Below are 20164 nucleotides of genomic sequence, written 5' to 3' on the forward strand. Positions count from 1 at the left end.
AAATAAATAAATAAATAAATAAATAAATAAATAAATAAATAAATAAAATACATGTGTGCATTTTTGCTAACCTTAACTGACAATTAGGATAGAAATAATACTAAAAAAAAAGTAATTGGCATAATTTAAGAAGACATTTAAATCCTATGCATACCACTAAAAGCATTTAAAATTCTATTTGTTAGTAAATGTTTAAAAGAGATTTACTTCTAGACAAAATTTCTCCTCATTAACTTTTGTCTTATTTGTTCCAGTATATTTGTTTCTGTCAGAATTGAAACATACTATACGATCTTCTCCAGAAAAAAATTAAATGAACCTCCATGATAATGAGTATTAGATTACAAAATATCAATTATTTTCTATTCTTTGGCAGGATTAAAATTTACAATGTTGATAAAAAATAATATTTTTACTATTGTTTTACGTTGTGGAAAGTACCAGTTACTTGATGCGGGCAAACTGCATACTCTCTTTGGAGTCACATATGTCTTCAATACAAAATGATGGAGTTGGTATAAATCAGGATTCATTAAGCCAGATGGACAGAGAAGGTAGGAACATAACCAAATTGAATAAATGGGCTGAATATAAATTAATAGGGAGAGGAATGGAAGTTAGGAATGAGACAGTATGTAGCTACTGTACAATAATTCAAGTCTAGTGTGATTTGTCAATCAATAAAGGAAATTTACAATTTTGTATACATTTGTGAACAAGCAGTGGGGATTTATTTTTTTAAAGCATCAAATGACTACATTTGATGTATGGGCTGACACTTTATGATTTTTAAAGCAGATAAACTATCTCTAATGTCTTTTCTAGTTCTACCATTCTGAATCTGATATAATTTGAGCTATCATTCACTCTTCTTTCTGTTGAGTATAATCAAAATCTATTGCTCAATTTCAGAAGCAATGAATTATGGCCAAATGAAACATTTTTCAGAAGGTTCTTTTAAAAAAATGTTTTCTCTGACTACTAAATTCATAAATCTTCAATTCATCCATTTATGAAGAAAAATGTATCACTAGCTCTCTTCCAATTTAAGTTTTTCACACCTGATTTATAACAAATAATTCCTAGTGTCTGAAATGGAAGAATACTACCTTTCAAAGCTAAATTTACTGCCCATACAACTGACAAACTGCACTCTTAAAATAAAAGAAACACTCGAAACAGATAGCTTCAGTAATGGAACTGTACAGCTCACTGATATAGCTGGAGATAGATACCAACTAGATGGTCATTTTCCAAAGATTGCTAAGAGGATGCTAAAGGAAATGGTTATTTAGCAGATATGAACCTGGAACATGGGAGAGGCTAGTGGTTTCATGTTTTCATAATGGCCTTCAGGAAGGGCTTCCTCAAAGGCCCTTTCAAAAGGCTTGACCTGAATTGGGTTTGATGTCCTTGCATATCCATGATGGCAGTGTTGGTGCCTGTTTACTCCACAAGGCCATGCTTCTAACTTTATTGGCCATTTTAAACAAAAGCTACAGGTTTTGACTAAAATTCCAAAATCACCTCAACTAATACTTAAATAGAATCCTAAATAATATTTTGATTTTAAAAACAGACTTATGAGAGTAATTTTAAATGTTTTTCCTCATTAATGTTACTATTTGCATTATCCTTACCTTCTAAATTTTATATGTAAAATAGCTGTGTATTTTAAAAATTAATAATTTTTTATTTCTAATAATAATGTTATTGAGAAATAAATTAAGATAAAAATACTGGCACTATGCCTATGCATTCAGTATTTATACTTTCTCCCAGAAAAGCTCAATGGTCTCAGAATTTTTTGTATTCTTACTTATTTTTTAATCGTCAAATAGAAATTTTATATACTTATGGTGCATGACATGATGTTTTGAAATATGTACACACTATAGAAAGGCTAAATTAAACTACCATTCTACCATTTTATTACCTCACATGTTTATTAGTGGTGAGAACATTTAAAATCTATTCCCTTAGCAATGTATAATATTGTACATTGTTTTTAACTATGGTCACCATGTTGTAAAACAAATCTCTTCAATTTATTCTTCTGGTCTAACAGAAATTTTGTATCCTTTGACCAATATCTCCCCAATTCTTCCCTTCCTACCCAGCCCCAGGTAACCACTTTTTTATGCTCTACTTTCATGAGTTCAACTTTTTTAGATTCCATATATATTAGCTTTATTAGATCATTATTAGAACATGGAGTTTTTTCCTCTGTGCCTGATGCATTTTAGTTAACATAATGTCCTCCAGATTTGAGACAAATGAATGTATTTGAGACAAAATAGAATACTAGTTAAAGTCTAGGTTCATTCACATTGTCCCAAATAAAAGAATTCCCTTCATTTTTAAGGCTGAGTAGTATTTCATTGTGTGTGTGTATATATATATATATATCACATTTTCTTTATCCATTCATTTATTGATAGACACATTTTGTTTGATTCCATATCCTATTATGAATAATGCTGCAATAATCCTGGGAGTGCAGATATCTCTTCCACCAATAGCCTGATTTAGAAACGGACCAAGGACCAGAATAGATAGTTACCAAAGAAGACATGCAAATGACCAGTAAATATATGAAAAAATGTTCAGTGTCACTAATGATCAGGACAATAAAAGTTAAACCTACAATGAGATATCACTTCACATCTATTAGAGTAACTATTAAAAAATCCACTTCATGTAACTTGCGTGTGAATGTGTCTCTCACCAGGTTCAGGCACTGGTAGTACTGCAGCCCAGAATGCAGTGGAGGGGAGCGTTTGGGTTCCTGTTCCAGCTGGTTCACCTAGTGACACTATGTGCTATCTTCCACACAGTGAGTTCTCCCTTAGGATAAATTATTAGTGAACGTCCTTCACACTGACCTAAAATGTTTCTGTTTTTCATCTATTCATCTCACTTTTCACCTGAACCCCTGGTAACTAATGATCTTTTTACTGCCTCTATATGTTTACCTTTTCTAGAATGTCACATAGATGAAATCATACAGTTCGTAGATTTTTGGACTGGCTTCTTTCCTTATCAATATGCGCTTAAGTTTCCTCTATGTCTTTTGTAGTGTGATATCTCATTTCACTTTATTGCTGAATAATATTACATTGTATTGGATGTATCACAAATAATTGCACTTTCATAAGAAGAAAATTGATCAAAATAACTCCAAATCTGTTTTTTAAAAGTAAATCTTTGCAGATTAAATGCAAACCAAAAAAGTTAACTGCTTCGGAATTTACATGCACAATACTTACAATCTAACCTCATGAAAATATAAACTAATTTATACATGTCCTTTTTTTTTTTTTTTTTTTTAAGATGGAATCTCACTCTATCACCCAGGCTGGAGTGCAGTGGCACGATCTCAGCTCACTGCAACCTGTGGCTCCCAGGTTCAAGCAATTCTCTGCCTCAGCCTCCCAAGTAGCTGGAATTACAGGCGCCCACCAAGACACCTGGCTAAGTTTTTGTATTTTTAGTAGAGACGAGGTTTCACCATCTTGGCCAGGCTGGTCTTTAACTCCTGACCTCGTGATCCACCCACCTCAGCCTCTCAAAGTGCAGGAGGATTACAAGTGTGAGTCACCGCACCCGGGCCATACATATCCGTTTAATATTTCTAAGTGTTTTTTGAAAATATAGATTACAATAAATCTTTCAATTAAGTACATTTTAAGTAATTTTCTGAATAATGACTATACTAGAATAACATAATTCGCAATGTCTAAATGTTAGACCCAGTTTTTATAGTATAAATATAGATGAAACAATTACTGTACAATTTAAAATCTACTTTTATTGTTGAGTTCAAGAAGTAACAATAAAAGTAAATGTTGTATATGTTGAATAAAGCTTCTAATTATTTTAAAAGCCAGGCAATTTAGGATATAAAAGTGTTTGTAAATAGATGCTATAAAATTTCACTAAGATTCAATCTGGCTCTATTGCTTTCTTTGTACTGAGAGACAAATCTAATTTATTTTGACATGTTTCAGTTCAATATATTTGCAGATCAGTACCAATTAAGGTACTGTTTTTACATCTACTATGAGGGAATTTAATGAAAATGGGAAGGGAAGAATAAAAAAAAAATACCCACTAGAACTCCGATTATTTGTAACCTTGGAGTAATTGCATCAGAGTGATCTAATTTTACATATTTAAGTAAGAAAAACAGTTTTAAAAAGACATGAATCAGGAGAGAGATGCAGTTCTCCCAGAATTCTTAGGATGGATTTTAGACAAGAAAATTAATTAAGGGCCAAAAAGCTAGACACTGCTTTTTACATATGTTCCAAGGAATGCTTGCTTCCCGTCATTAAGAGTTTCGCTTCTATTCAGTTCCTTAAAGAATCTTCATCTTGAGGATATAAAAACAGAAGTATAAACAATTTATCCAAACATTTGAAAGCAGAAACTACAATCTAAGATGTTTGTTTTTGCCTTTGCTTAAATTATTATATTGTTCTCATTAAAATAGTGTGTTCTAATCTCTCATAGCCATTGGTTCTTAAAGCTTAAATTCATAAGAACATGCTGGATAAATTTTTTAAACATACTAAAGTACAGAAGATACCTGATTTGTGATGGTTTGACTTGCAATTTTTGACTTTACTATTGTATGAATGTGATATACATTCAGTACGCTCCTCAACTTACAATGGGCTTAGGTCCTGATAAACACATCCCTATTTGTCTATTGCCTTACCTTAATTATTATAGAGGGCTCTTCTTACTCTCCAAAGTGTCCTGCTTTGGACAATAAATTGTATGGTTTTATCTATGCTGGAAACTGTATGGATATATTAAAGTAGCAAATTTATTCCTCTCGCTTGAAAATGTACAATTTTTTTTTTTTTTTTTTTTTTTTTTTTTGGACCGGGGGTAAAGGGAAAAATAATTTTTTTTTTTAATTTTATTTTTTTTGCTTTAAAATTTTCTTTTTTTTTTTTTTTTTTTTTTTTTTTAGTGAGACCGAGTGTACAGGTAATCATAATTCTGTTTTGAATTATACATTATTTGACATTAACATAGTGATTTCTGCTTTCCCTTGTTTGTAATTGCCTGATATATATTTTCTGTTCACTCTATTTTTATTCATGTGATTTTGGTTTAAGTACATTACCTAATGGCATGAAACCATGTGTGAAAAGTTTACCAGAAGTAAAAAGCATTCTCAGAAGATTAAGTAAATAGCACAGCAATTAAGCACCGAAGGAGTTGGGAGACGAACGACTTACCCATTATAAATTGGTTATAAAAATTTCATGATTTTGAATCAAGATTTAAATAATGTAAAATTCTATTATCCATGGAGATTGTGGAAGCACAAAGTGATTTCCATAAAGAGGCTATGCATATGTCATTTGCCTGTTTAACACCATTCAATGTCTTCAGTTTTCTCTGTGATAATTAACAAAGTTTTTAATATGGCTCAGTAAATCCCTTCACAATCCAACTCTCCCTATTTCTCCAGACTCATCACCATAGGATCCATTTAGTATGTTATTTTTGTCTCAAATATGTTTGCATTGATCACTAATAAAATAAAATTAATGTATCCTACTATATGTTTCACTTGGATCGAAATTTCCCATAGATACAATACAGTGAAATAATGGGACCTATAAAATCACTCTTTGTATTGAAAAGTTTGTGGTAAATTCTAAACAGTGGATGTAAAGTGAACTGTTTGGACCTGAGTACTTCGTTGATGGAAGACTTGCTTCACGCTGCTACATGAGCAAATGCCAAAATGTGTACAACCTTGGAAATGTGAAAGAGAAATTAAATTCCATATGGGTACTCAGAGAGCCTATGAAAACTGTAATGAAAGATTGTCAGAATCATTCCATCAATAGCTAAATGGGAAAAACCTATTATGTTTGAGGCAAGGTTTTAATAGTGCCATAAAAAGACAGGAAAGGCTATCTTCAGGTAAAGTCAGCTCTTATATTGGACAACAAATCTAAATTAAAATAGAAAACAATTTTAGCAATCAAGTTATGCTCTCTGCATGTGCATTTGTTTTATATTATTTTATAGTCTTCAGATAGCTTTCATTAACTTATTTGCACTCAAGACAAATCATTCTTTCCAAACTATTGTTCATCTTATTAAAATCTTCTCTCAAAAGCTCTAAGTCCAAACTTGGAAGGTTTTATAAGAATGATAGCCTGGGCAATATAGCAAGACTCTGTCACTACAAAATAATTTTTTAAAAAATTAGCTAGGCATGGTGGCACGCACCTAAAGTCATAGCTACTTAATAGGGTGAGGGTTAAGATGGAAGACTGCTTGCAGTGAGCTATGACCGAGCCATGGCACTTCAGCCTGGAAGACAGAATGAGATCCTGCCTCTAAAAAGAAAAAAAAAAAATGATGGCTATGTTCCTCAACATAAGGTAATTTTAATTCTCTTTATGATGAAATGTTAACAAGAACTGCTCACTTGCTATTTCTTTGGCCACTGTGATAAGATTATTTGCATTTTCATAGTTTACAAAGATGAATGTCTTGATTATAAATTATACTTTTTCTGCTTTGTATATCAAGAAGTAAAATGTTAATCCTTTGTTAAATATACTCTAATTTTATTCTCTAATATAAAGTTTCTTGAGAAATTTATTTTAAATATAAATTGTATACAACTTTCAACCTGTCATTTATTACAAAATTAATTCATGTGAATCAACCAACTACCAATTTTTTATTTTAACAGAGAAAGTGATAAGATTATCTTTTGAAGGAGTTAAAATTTTTCAAAATTTCAGAATGTTCACATGTATAACATCCTGATTTTGAATTTGATATATTAAATTTTAATAATATAAATTGAAATATTTTAATAATATAAATTGAAATATTTCTTTCTTACAGTATTTTTTCTGAGTTTAGCAATATAACAACTTAAGAGGTTAACAAATATAACTTAGGAATATTTGCCCTTATTTTTATAATATATATACCAGTATAAATTTTGAATTTAGGTTGTTGTGGAAATTACACTTGAAAATATTCAAATCTTAAAAATTAACATGAATGTGAAATTAACTCATGCAATGGTTAACATTAAATTTGATACATTTCCATTTTTAAATAAATAACAAAGGCCTATCTATATAGGTGACATATATCTTTGAAAATTTTGCAATTAATTGTATTTGGCAATTTTTTGATAAATTGTGTAACATACTGCTTTTCCCACTCAAAATCAATATTCACATTTAGATTCTATGATCTATTCCAGACATGTTGACCTTTTCACGATATTTGCTTTTAAAATTGATGACAAGTGAATTTCAGTGTGTGTAAGTCTTAGTCCATCATCCTGAGATGAAGGTCAAATGTCATTCTCATTCTTCAGAAGGCTAACCTACTTCACCTACAGGAGTCAATGTAATCTCAAGTAATATGTGTTTGAACTACTATTAGGATTTGCTATTTCTGTAGGGTTTAAATGAAAGATACATAAAAGGAATTTACTGACTCTGACAGTGTAACTAATTTCCAAAATCTCTAAATAGATAATTGACTGAAAACCCCTTAGCAAATATGAACATGCAGTGACAATAAGAGTATGCCTCTCAGATCTGTAACTACAGGAAGCACAATTGGTCAAAGTCACAGTTTCTGTGTTCTGAAATCTGTTTATGTGTGTATGAAGGACATATTTCCTAAGGGCTGCCTAAGGAGTCAAGTATTGAATGGTTGACTTATTAGGCCAACTAAATGATCTCTATAGTCTATTTCATTCATTGTATAATGTGAATTTGAGAATATAATTTTTATAGATAAGATTAACATTTTTCTCAATTTCTAATGAAAAACAAATTATAAAAAATTATTTAAACAAAGATATGTAATTGTAAATAGATATGAAGAAACTACCCAATCACTTGAATGGTTAAAAAATCAAAGTTTAAATTTGGAATGTTTATGTGTAATAGGGGATATTACTTGGACTTAATTCATTGCCCCCCCCCCACCAAAAAAAAAAAATGAAACTAGTTGGAGATAATTTTGAGAAAGAGAGATGGAGGATGTTTCAACAATAAAGAATGAAGAAATGCCATTAGCTTGTTAAGAACTCTTTGTTTAGCTCTTTGTTTCAGGGAAAGGTAGTAGAGCAAGAAGGAAGAATGATCACATAGGGCATGCAAACACTAATATCATTGTTGTATCTTTGTCAAAAATAGAAACTGAAGGAATGGACTAAAAGAGGAACAATGTGGAAGATTTGTTACAATTTGAGATTTTTGGTTGTGTGTATGCTTCTAAAATATACAAACGTTTGTCTACAGTTGTAGAAAATGTCACAGAATCCTTGGGGTGTAGCTTTTCCAGTAGGAAGCCTCTGTGGCAGGTGGCACCTTTGCATGAATTCTGCTCAAGCCCACTGGGCTTGTTTCACCCACTCAGCCTGGCAGGCTTCACTTGGATTCTTCTGCCAGCCTAGATCCCATGCCTGCCAAGGGCGAGCCAGGCACAGAGCAATGAGGTGGGGATGAGTGAGTGAGTGTGGGGTCCACCACTGTGCACAGCCATGCACGCTGGCTACTGTGGTGGGAAGGGCAGCTCCAGGAGCCAGCACAGATGCCAGCTCCATGCAAGCCTGTGGCTGGATCTGGTGCACCACAAGCAGCTTCCACTGAGGGCATGCATATCTGAATGAGGGGAAGGTGGTGGCACCTGGTAGCTTGGCAACAACAGAAACCAGAGTCCCAAAGAGGGTATCATAGGCCTGGCTCAGGGAGCCCCTAGGTCTGGGATCACTAAAGGGCCACTTTGCTTTCCTTCTCTCCTTCTCATCATTTACAATGTGGCAAGCAGGGAGACATGTGTCAGCCCTACTGGTGTTACTGCTCTTTCAGTCCTGCCATTCAGCATGTCCCAAGTTCTTGTCCCACATCCAGGAAGAATTAGGTATGTGGCCAGCTGAAGAGGGAGCAATGCAAAGAGGTGCTTCATTGAGCAACAGTATTTCTCTCAGGAGACCTGAAATGGGAAGCTCCTAGATGCAGGCAGCCTGTCCTGATGTTTGCAGCCCTCAGTGGAGAGGAGACCCAGAGTGGGTAGCTCCTATCCTCAAGCAGGTTGTCCTGATGTCTGCCTGAGTCTGGGGTTTTTATGTATTCAGAAGGGAGAAAGGGATTGCAGATTGGTCCATGGGCAGCCATAGGCAGCCTGGAAAAATCACCATAAGTTCTCACTCCAGTCCAGGGAACTGGCAGGCTGGGTGCCAGACTTCAGGCAATCCTTGGCTAGAAGGTGAGGTTTCACCAGACCCATGCCTTTCCACCCAGGAGTCTGTCTGCCTTCTGCTGCCATTCATGGCACCCAGGCCATTTGTGCCCAAGAGGTGACTGCAGGCCTGCTCCAGGACACCCTCAGTCCCACCTTGGTTTCTCTCCCATGCTCACTGGTGCCCAAAGTGCAGAAGGGGCTGAGGTGGCAAGGGGCTTGTGTGTCAGCACTATCATGAGTGCGTGCACACCCAGCCAGGTGGTGACAATGCTCGGGGCTTGATCACAGCTTTGCTCCGAAATTTGAGCAGGCCTCGGAAGCAGGAAGAGGCCAGGCATTGGGAGAACACACTTTGAGACTGTAGCGGGAGGGGGACCCAGGTCCATAGTCTCGGATGTGACCTCTGGGCTCTGGCCCCACCAACTCAGAAATGTGTGGGGCCCCTGCCTGTTCCCAGCTCTCACTGACCCTGCAGAGTGCACAGCCCCAGCTGCGCTTCCCTGGTTGCAGCCAGCGTCTTTGCAGCAAATGCTCCAGGTAGGTTGCTGCTGTCATCAAAAGGAATAGTACACAGTATGAAGAGTTATATATTTCAAAAGTTTTAAGAAGAACTCATTGTTTTCTGGATAGAACAGATGTTCATTAATGACAAATGAAGCATACAATGTCTTGATCCTCCATTTCACCTAAGTGACTCCATAAAAGATTGATGTGAAAAGGTCAAGAAATTAACAAAATGAGTCTATTTCAATTACTATAACAACCCTACAAAGCAAAAAGAATCAAGTGTATAGTAATTCTTATCTACTATGACTCTGGCCATTATAAAAGTAAACATATATCTCTATGGGGCAATTTTCTTCCCATTATGTGATTACTCCTACCCTTGATTATTTGAAGTCAGCCATCAGGAAATAACATACAGTTCACAGGATTTGAAACAAAAACAAAAACAAAAACAAAAACAAAACAAAACAAAAAAAACTCAAATCTTTTTCCAATACATATAAAATATCTTAATATTATAAATTATAAACCAGACAAACATCATTTTTCTTAAGAAATGTGTTTTTAAATAATGACAACCTACTTTATTGAGTATAGGGTTGTCTTTGTAAAATTTTTGAATGATTTTCAAACTTCGTTATTTCTTTTTCAAAGGAGCTAGCAGAAAGTAAAGATTCTTTTTTTTTTTTTTTTGAGACAGAGTCTCAATAAAGCTCTGTCATCCAGGCTGGAGTGCAGTGGCACAATCTTGGCTCACTGCAAACTCTGCCTCCTGGGTTCACACCATTCTTCTGCCTCAGTCTCATGAGTAGCTGGGACTACAGGCACCCGCCACCAGCCCAGCTAGTTTTTTTTGTATTTTTAGTAGAGACAGAGTTTCACCATGTTGGCCAGCATCGTCTCGATCTCCTGACCTTGTCATCCATTCATCTCGGCCTCCCAAAGTGCTGGGATTATAGGCATGAGCACCACCATGCTCAGCTGTAAAGAAGTTTTTAAATATGGAAATGAAACAGAGGCATACCATAATTAACTATGTGGAAGGAGGGGTTGACTTTTTATTATGTTGTTACTTTTACATAAGTCAGAAAACCTATTAATTATCTGTCATCAAAACTTTGCAGGCAAACCAGTAGGATTTTTCTTTAGCAAACATTAAAGTACTTACTATGGTGTTTATTACTTGTGCCTATTATTTTATTCTTTTGCAATTTTAGAAGAAGATAATGATAGATCTATTGTTATATTCCAGCAACTAAGCAATTACCAACAGAACAACATAAAAGTGCTTTCAATTCTAAAAAAAGAACAATGGATTTTGTTTCTCTGTCTAGCTAGAATTGGTATATTGAAAAATGTTCTGACAAATAGTAAATGCAACCTCTCAAACATTTTTGATGGTCTTCACCATGCTAGTTTTCAGCTCATAACTCAAATTTACACTTTGCCATTATGCTTTCATTTTTATTTTCTTTTTATTTTACTTTTGTGACCAAGACACTGAAACTTCTCAGAAAACTGGAGAAGGTAATTCTTTGTATCAAATATCCAATCTTTAGCTTGAAATTCAGAAAGGTTTGGCTTGGAATATGTAATGTTAATACTCATTAAACTGAAATTACCAAAAATACAGATTTTTAAAACCAACCAGAAACGTTAATCTGAGATTTGCTTTGAATTCAAAAAGTAAATATTCATTTTTTTGTTATTTTTAGAACAATTTACTTCATTAATACATATTTAAATGTAAAAATGCTTCTACTCTATTATATCATCAGCTCATGTACCCCATTGTGCATTCTAACTAAGTCATTTTAAAATCACTGTGGCAATTAAAATCTATAAATCTATAAATTGTTTACAATCACATGTTTAATGTGCAAGGTGTTCACCTACACCATTTCCTCTTTTTCCTCAACAATTGAGGTAGAACTAGGACACAGTTGCCGAGCAAGGAACAGCATTCCTCTCCCCTTGTTAGAGCTAAATGTAGACCTGTACCTGGATTCTCACAACGAAATATGAACTGAACTGAAATGAGGTGAAATCAATTCTCACCTCACTTGATTAAGGAAATCTCTAGATGTGGACTTCTATCTCCTTTCCCCTTTCCCCTGACTAAAATGGTAATAACGAGTTATTTTGAAACAGAATGAAGATGGTCACCCCTGAGTTGTCCCAGGTCCCTGAACTCTAAACCATTGAAATTTGGTGGTTTCCTATTACAGTGGCCTAAACTAGCCCTAACTCAATCTGATTACCCTGAAATTTAATGATTTAATGACTATCTAATAGAAATAAGTCAATGGAGTCAGTGACAGGAGGGGGAGGTATGGTTCATTGATTCAGTTAAATATTCTATGATAAATAGATATTTTATCTTTAAAATCTCTCTTTTATACCTAATCATTTGTTAAATGCTATTTTTTTCCTATGGAATTCAAACACAAGTATTGGAATGAAGACATTCCTGAGATGTAATAACCATGTGTGTACCTCAGCTTACAGTGCCAGATTACTGCTTTCCATCTGTAACACATTACCTTCTCTTACACCCTACAAGGAACATAAATCCTGAGCTATCATTTTTATGTTTCCCCCAAATCTGATCACAAGAAGTAGAAGGTTTTTCACTAGGAGTAATCCCAACACAAAGGACCATCCTAATGATCAAAAATTAATCATGTCATTTAGCATCTCTGGGAATTATGTGCATCCAGTTGAGGCAGTAAAATGAATTTGAAAACATTAGAGAGGGAATGAGGCATATGAGGTTGGCAGAAACCATTACGTGCTTCACTATTTTTTCATTAAGAAAGGAAAGTGTGCTGGCCTCCAAAGCAACCTGAAATGGCACAGGCATATTGCCAAAGCTAGCAATGGAATATATTAAAAGAAAATATCATACAGAAATAAAAATATTCTACCATGAATATTGTTTTTAAAATGTCAAGCTGGGAAATACTGCAATATGAATGAGAATGACTTTTAAATATGATTAATTAATTATGCGATTAGTTGTTGGAAACTAGTAAAATGTTGAACAACTTATATTAGTTGAAACAACAGTAGCTAATGGGACTAAGCCTTCTAAGGAAGTGATGCAGACCACTTAGTTTCATATTTTTTTGGCCAGAAAACAGTCAAATGGCAGAATTCAGAATTCACCCCTAAGGAGAGGAAATGTAATCCAGCTATATGCCCATGAAAAAAAGGATTTAAGAGGCATCCAGATACTGCTATCTATGTATTTCCTCAATGATCTTCAAAAAGAATGAAGAGATAATTGAAGATGATAAACATTAGACTTATGTTTCTTTACAGTTCAGTTAGAATTTTGGTTCAAATTTAGATCTATATAAACATAATTATATTCAATTACTTGCATTTATCTAAAAAGTAGTGTCTTTGTTCACATTTGGTATAACATTTATTTTTCAAATTTTCTGGTTATTTGATAAAAAATTAATCCTTTTAAGTATTCAAGTACTACTAAATGCATTATGACGAAAATACTGATTCTTAGAATCTCTGGGAGTTATGTGTGTACAATTGTGCATATTATTAATACACAGCAGGATGCAACAAGATTACCAAATTATCGTTATAATTCAGAATACCAAATGAACTGGGATAATCAAGGGCAATTTTGAAATTGTTAGAAAAGTTCTGAAAGATCAAAATTCTCCCACATGTATCTATGTGACTGTTGTTAACTTTAGTACCACACAATTGGCTAATTTTTGTTCTCTAAGTTAACAACAACTTTATTAAGAGAATCTATTTGAAGTTAATAGTTTTATGCAGAGATGGTACAAAATGGTAAATTACACGTTGAACAACACATTTGTATTTTTAAAACACAGCATTATGCAAAGATACTTAATAAAGACAGCTAAATGAGCAATGCCCTGCTTCAATTTATGATCTTGGCCTGGATATTTTAGCTAAAAGAGAAGTCTAGAGGCATATTTCTATTAACAAGGAAATGAGTTCTAAATGAAAACCTAGAGAAAGAGTATACCACTTAAATTTATTTAAAGAGGAAGTTTAAGCATTTTATCACTTTCTTCTTCCCTTGGAGTTTCCAAAGATAATTAGACTTGCCGCAAGGGGCTTTGAAGAACACAGATGGGAATTTTAAGTTAAAAATGTAAGCGTGTTTTTGGATTCACTTAGAAGAGTAAGTATATTTTTTGAGAATACCTGATCTAGATAATTTAGTGAGAAACATAGTGAGTTTATATCCATCCTGTTCTTGAGAACTTCAAAATTAACACATTCAGAGAAGTTCTTCAAAAACAGAAAACTGTGCACAGGAGTTCCCCTTTATTTATGGGGGATATACTCCAAGACCCCCACTAGAGGCCTGGAACTTCAGATGACAACAAAGCCTATATTTACTATGTGTTTCTTTTTTTTGTTTTGTTTTCAATCTGATAACTCAGACTTACTAAGTGACTGATGGGCAGCTTGGACACAATGGACAAAAGAATGATTTCGCTCCAGGGCAGGGTGGCACGGGACAGCATAAGATTTCATCATGCTACTCAGAATGGCATACAATTTAAAATTTATGAATTGTTTATTTCTGGAATTTTCCACTTAATATTTTCTGACCACGGTTGACTTTGGGCAACAAACTGTGAAAAACGATACTGTGGATAAGGAGGGGACTACTGTATCCCATAGCAAGGAATTGGAATCCAATCCAAAGGATTGGAAGCACAGGTTACTGTTTCAGAAAAAAGGAAACTAATAGATAATAATGTACATGTGGGTGAGAATAATCTTTTAAAACAGATTAAACAAGAATTCTTATTTGTTTTACATATGGTTTACATCTCAATGATTTACATACATGCTATGGAGGATTTTCTGGTAATTATATTACACAATTTACTTTTGTGTAGATTCTTCTAAAGGCAGATTTGTATGAAAGGATAAAACTGCTTGGTTCAGTGTGTTAAGTGTTTGCAGATGTGTCCCTCACCTACCTTAATCCTCAGTACCTTAGTTCCTGCTGTAGCGTAAAATTATTAGTTCAATCTAAGAAATTGTAAAACACTACAATCATCCTAGAACATGATCAAGTTCTCCATTATCTGAGATATTCATTTTTAATTATTCTCAATTATTATCATCATCTCACTTTCAATTTTTCTCTGGATAGACTATGCTACTAAAATATTCTGGAATTAAATGTAGACTCCCACACCCCTTATTTATATTTCTGCATATGCTGATTATTCAGTGTGGAACTTCTGTCTGTATCTTTTTTGATTGATTAAACTCTAGATTTCCTTCAAGATACAACTTAAAACTATGTTAATCATGTTCAAACATAGTTAAGTGTCCCTTAGCCTGCTTCCTCAATACTGTGATCTTATTTCCACCACTGTGTTCTCACAGCGTATTATATTTTTCATATAGTTATTTGTTTCCAGAGATACCAGAGAGCTTGCTTTCTCTCTCTCTCCAGGTAAGGATATGGCAAAAAGGCAGCTAGCTGCCTGTAAGACCAGAAGAGACCCTGAACCTGACCGTGTGGACACCCTGGTCTTAAACTTGGATTGTCAGCTACCAGAACAATGAGAAATTAACTTTCTGTTGTGGACGGGCGCGGTGGCTCATGCCTGTAATCCCAGCACTTCGGCAGGCCGAGGCGGGCAGATCAGGAGGTCAGGAGATCAAGATCATCCTGGCTAACGCGGTGAAACCCCACCTCTACTAAAAATACAAAAAATTAGTCAGGCAGGATAGTGGGTGCCTGTAGTCCCGGCTACTCGGGAAGCTGAGGGAGGAGAATGGCGTGAACCCGGGAGGTGGAGCTTGCAGTGAGCTGAGATTATGTTACTGAACTCCACCCTGGGGCAACAGAGCCAGACTCCATCTCAAAAAGGAAAAAAAAAAGAAAAGAAAATAATTTTCTGTTGTTTAAGCCACCCAGTTTATGGTATTTTGTTATGGCTGTGTCAGGTGACTAATACAGTATATATACAAACCATAAACTATAATATATAACATTGGTGTATAAATGTATATGTATTATATGTGTGTGTATATATACAGTATATTTATATATAAATTTATGTATACACATAGCATCACAGTATATATATAAATACACACACTACATTTATATATATGTACACACTATATATATACACACACTATGTACACACACAGACGCACACACATGCACACATACACACTGATTAGATGGAAAATATCATTGCAGATTACATGCCAAAATTGGAAATTGAATGAAATTTTCTACCTGGCAATAATGAGAAACTAAAGGTCTATTTCTAACCATTCAGATCATTAATCAGAATTGAATCCTCAAAATATAATGTTGTATTTTAATAAGTTTGTATCAATTTTTTAAAGTATCTGTTATTCATTAAACATTACTAAAACATATATTATACTAAATTGTCATATTAACTATTTAAAAATTTAAAATATATATTATGTTAATTTAGAAATACCGAAACCAAAATTGGAAGTCTACTCATAAATACATATTATATCAATTTTGAGAGACTCCTTTCAAAAATGCCCTAAACATTTTATGTATTTCAAAATCAGACAGAAATCAATACCTATATTCCTCCTGTGTGAAGCGTGGGATCTCACCAGGATGTAAGACAAGAATCTTCACTGTGGCACTGCTGGACATCACAGGCTCACCATCATCAAAAGCAACCACCACCAACTTAAAAAGCAATAAAAATTCATGTTAAAGATTATAAATAAGAACAACATAACAGTATAATTTTTATATGTAGGTTTTTAAGTATTGGATTCCCTGGTTTCAGAAGGGGGAGCAATTTCCTCACTGCCTACCAGGTGGCAGACACTATGCTAGAATGCACTACGTTCTCACTTAATCTTTACAATAATCCAGCCAGAAAAATGTTCTCATTTCCACTTGCCAGATGAGAATCCTCAAAGAAGTAACTAACTCTATGATTAAAAAACAACTATCAATAAAACAAGTATATTATATGATATCTCTCTAATTAAAAACTCATTTCCATAATTCCACTGGGGCCCACAGTAAATACACATAATTTTATAGCACCAATACACTTATTTAAAAAGTGTTAAATTCCGTCACATAAAAAGCTAATTAGCTTGCTCAAAAAAGAAATTGATTTTCCTAGTGAATTAGTTGTTTTTGAGATTATAGGGCAGAAATACTTTACTCTAGAGGATAAAATTGGAAATCTTTGTAGTTTAACATTCTTTGGTATACTATCTCTTAAAAACAAATTATTAGGCCAAGTTCATTTGGTATAGCAGAAATTGTTCAAACGATGAAAACTAAGAAAAAGCTTCAGCACTGAGGTGTGATGTCTGATATTATTTATCACTGCGATAGGATTTATAATTGATTTTCTTTAATAACCTATATTACATCAAAGCAATTCTATGTTTACTTTAAGATATGTTAAATACTTTCAAAACTATGTGGTTCTCTGAAATATAAATTCTTTTGGAATCTGCAGGTTAATAATGTAAACTAATTCAACCTAGATCACAGAACCATCCTGGATCTCAGGATCTCATCCTGAGAGCCACAACTGACCTTTGGGTTAATGCTAATTTACAAACTGATCAGCTGTTCCAAACAGCGGTAAAATCATGAGAGACATAGTGCTCACTAATACTTACGTGGTTAACTGATAAAGCTATTTCCCTACTGTAGAGTCAAATGCTTTATTCACAGTAACAAAAATTATTCTAAGTAACTATTAAAAATGGAAATGTTCAAACACGTAATAAAATTGTCTAATTATGGTAATGCAAAATATGTTTTTAATACCTTGACAGGTAGAGACAGGCATTATTTTGTCAAATATATTTTTAAATATGTAAAAAACAAAAGTGTGAATATGTTCTGTTTCATTAGTTTTTGAAGAAAAGTAAAATTTTACAAAAATCAAATAGATATAGATATTTTCCTAGATATATGCAAAGATTAACATAACAATATCCAACTGTTGAGTGGTATTAGGAAAATGGATACTCTCAGGAAAGATAAAGAATGCATAGAAAGGGGTATTTTTTTCAAGTTTTCTAGAATTATAACATATCAAGAGTACTTATCTCAAGAAAAAAATGAGTATGGGAAAAATGATATTCATACACATAGTTGCAGGATAGCATTTATTGTAACAAAAAATGGAAACAGTCTAATTGTAAAGCAACTCAATATTATATTAAAAAGAAAAATATAATGTTATATTCATATAGGAAAATACTACGCAACCACTAAAATAACAGCATTAATGTCACTTATTGGCATAGACAATATAATATTGAATCTAAAAAGCAGTATGTATAAGACTATGTGATTTGAAAACATATATTTATATATTTGTATTTGTATGAAATGTCATCCTGAGGATAGAGATCAAAATTGCAAATTCTGGCTGTCTCCAAGATGTGAGATACCGAGTGGTTTTCTTTTTACTATTTTGGAAGTTTCTGAGAAAAAAAAAAAAAAATTGTAATTTTAAAAAATTAAAAAGGAGAAAAATTGAAATAAAAAAAGTGCTCTCATCTGTTAAGCCAAATTCTCTATCAAAAATTAAACATCAAATAGACTACATAATGAAAAGAGACACTGACCTTAAAAATTGTTGTAGGTTCTTCATTAAGATTGACTCGTGTTATTACTCTTCCAGAATCTTCTTCCACATCAAAAATACTGGCAGGGTAAGGAAACTGGACATCATCTACTCTATACCTCACACGACTTGCAGGTAATCCCTAAAATAAAATTATTAATTATTAATTTGCTGTCACCAAGTTAAAACAAAGTGTAATCATAACATTAAATGGATCTTTAAAATTCATGGTCTTTCAGAAGTGAAAATCGTATTTCCATAATTTCTTTCTTTCAGGGTTGAAATGTAGCCCGATAATTATTTCTTCATGATAACTCAATCTGAATCAATGAAGTATCTCTACTACAGGTTATTTTTAAATGATTTATATGAGGGAAAAATTAATGGTTGCTTTGGACATCTTCTCTACCACTTTCCTTTAATTATGTGAATTACATCTGCCTCTCAAGACAACCAATATCTCCTTTTTTAAATTCAGAGACAGGGTCGTTCTTTGTTGCCCAGGCTGAACTGCAGTGGCATCACCATAGTTTCCTGTAACCTCAAAACTTCCGGTTTCAAGTGTTCCTATCCCACTCTAGCCTCCCAAGTAGCTGGGAATACAGGTGTGTGCTACCATGCTTGGCTAATTTGAGAGGACTGTGGTAAAGTGCAGGAATGGGCATGAAAGCTAAAAACACAAAAATTATTTATCATCTACACTGTGTTGATTACAATGCTAGGTATTTCTATACATCATTAAATTAAAGCTCAATCCTTTAAATTACATTAATAACGAAGATGATAGTAATAACGGGTAAGTTAACGATCGCTAACAATTGCTAGATGCTTACCATGTACTGCAACCATATTAAAGATGATGTATGTGTACTCTGTTACCCATTTTAGAGCTAATGAATTTGTGGCTTACAATAAGTTAAAGAATGCTGAAATATTCCAGGGATAGGCAAGATAAGTTGGAACACCAAACAAAGTATTTCACTTTTAAAGAAAACAATTAAAATTTGAATTAAAATTTGGTAAGATTAAAATAATCAAAGTGATGATAAAGGAACAGTCAAAACTTTGCTGGCTGTCCTCACTTATATTAGGTTTTAGATTGGTTTCATTTGGAACTACATAGGGTGACACTGAGGTGAGCACTATAACATTTACAGTGCTTAGGCCTTGTGAATGTCTTAAGACCTAGAAGTCAAATAAATATCTTGAGTAGAGAACTAGTATGTGGTAAAGTTTGACTTCAAACCTAAACACTAAATTACAACATTAACTTCTTCAGAGAAAGAAACACTTCTATTTGGCATTATTCTGATGCAGAAAAAGCAAGAACATTTTCCCCACAGGGTGTTGATTTGCCTGGACTTGACACTTTGGTGTAAAAACAGTTGGGAGAACGTTGTTTTTTATATTGCCATTTTCTTCATGACTGTCCTTGAAAATAATCTGTTGCTCATGTTGGTTCATGAATTACAGTTGGGCTATGAGATAAATATGTGAATCTTCAGTATTTATATAATTCCTTATTTTCTGTAAGTTCAGTCCTTTCATATACTACACATCACCGCTGATCACTGTCTCCTTGAATACATTATTTGTTTAACTTTTTTCTACTCTTCTGCCTTTTCTCCTTCCCATCTGGTGCTCTGTCTCAGACTCTTTGCTTGTTCTCCCTCTTTCTGGCTACTAAATGCTGGAGTTTTCCAAGGCTCTGTTACGAGAACTTCTGTTTTCTACTTCTACTCTTGGCCCCTGGA

At 33.7% G+C, this 20164-nt stretch overlaps 1 protein-coding gene across 1 annotated transcript in view; it reads right to left on the reverse strand.

Moving 5' to 3' along the window:
• Positions 1-20164, reverse strand: part of PCDH15 (protocadherin related 15) — a 791018-nt gene that overhangs the window by 145932 nt on the left and 624922 nt on the right. The window contains exons 21-22 of the mRNA XM_026454840.1: positions 18412-18552; positions 16377-16489 (exon numbers count right to left, since the gene is read on the reverse strand). Of these exons, the coding sequence (XP_026310625.1) occupies positions 16377-16489; positions 18412-18552 (254 nt within the window). The remainder of the gene's footprint in view (positions 1-16376; positions 16490-18411; positions 18553-20164) is intronic.

The sequence above is a fragment of the Piliocolobus tephrosceles genome, chromosome 9 (genome assembly GCF_002776525.5).
Source record: "Piliocolobus tephrosceles isolate RC106 chromosome 9, ASM277652v3, whole genome shotgun sequence".
NCBI lineage: Eukaryota > Metazoa > Chordata > Mammalia > Primates > Cercopithecidae > Piliocolobus > Piliocolobus tephrosceles.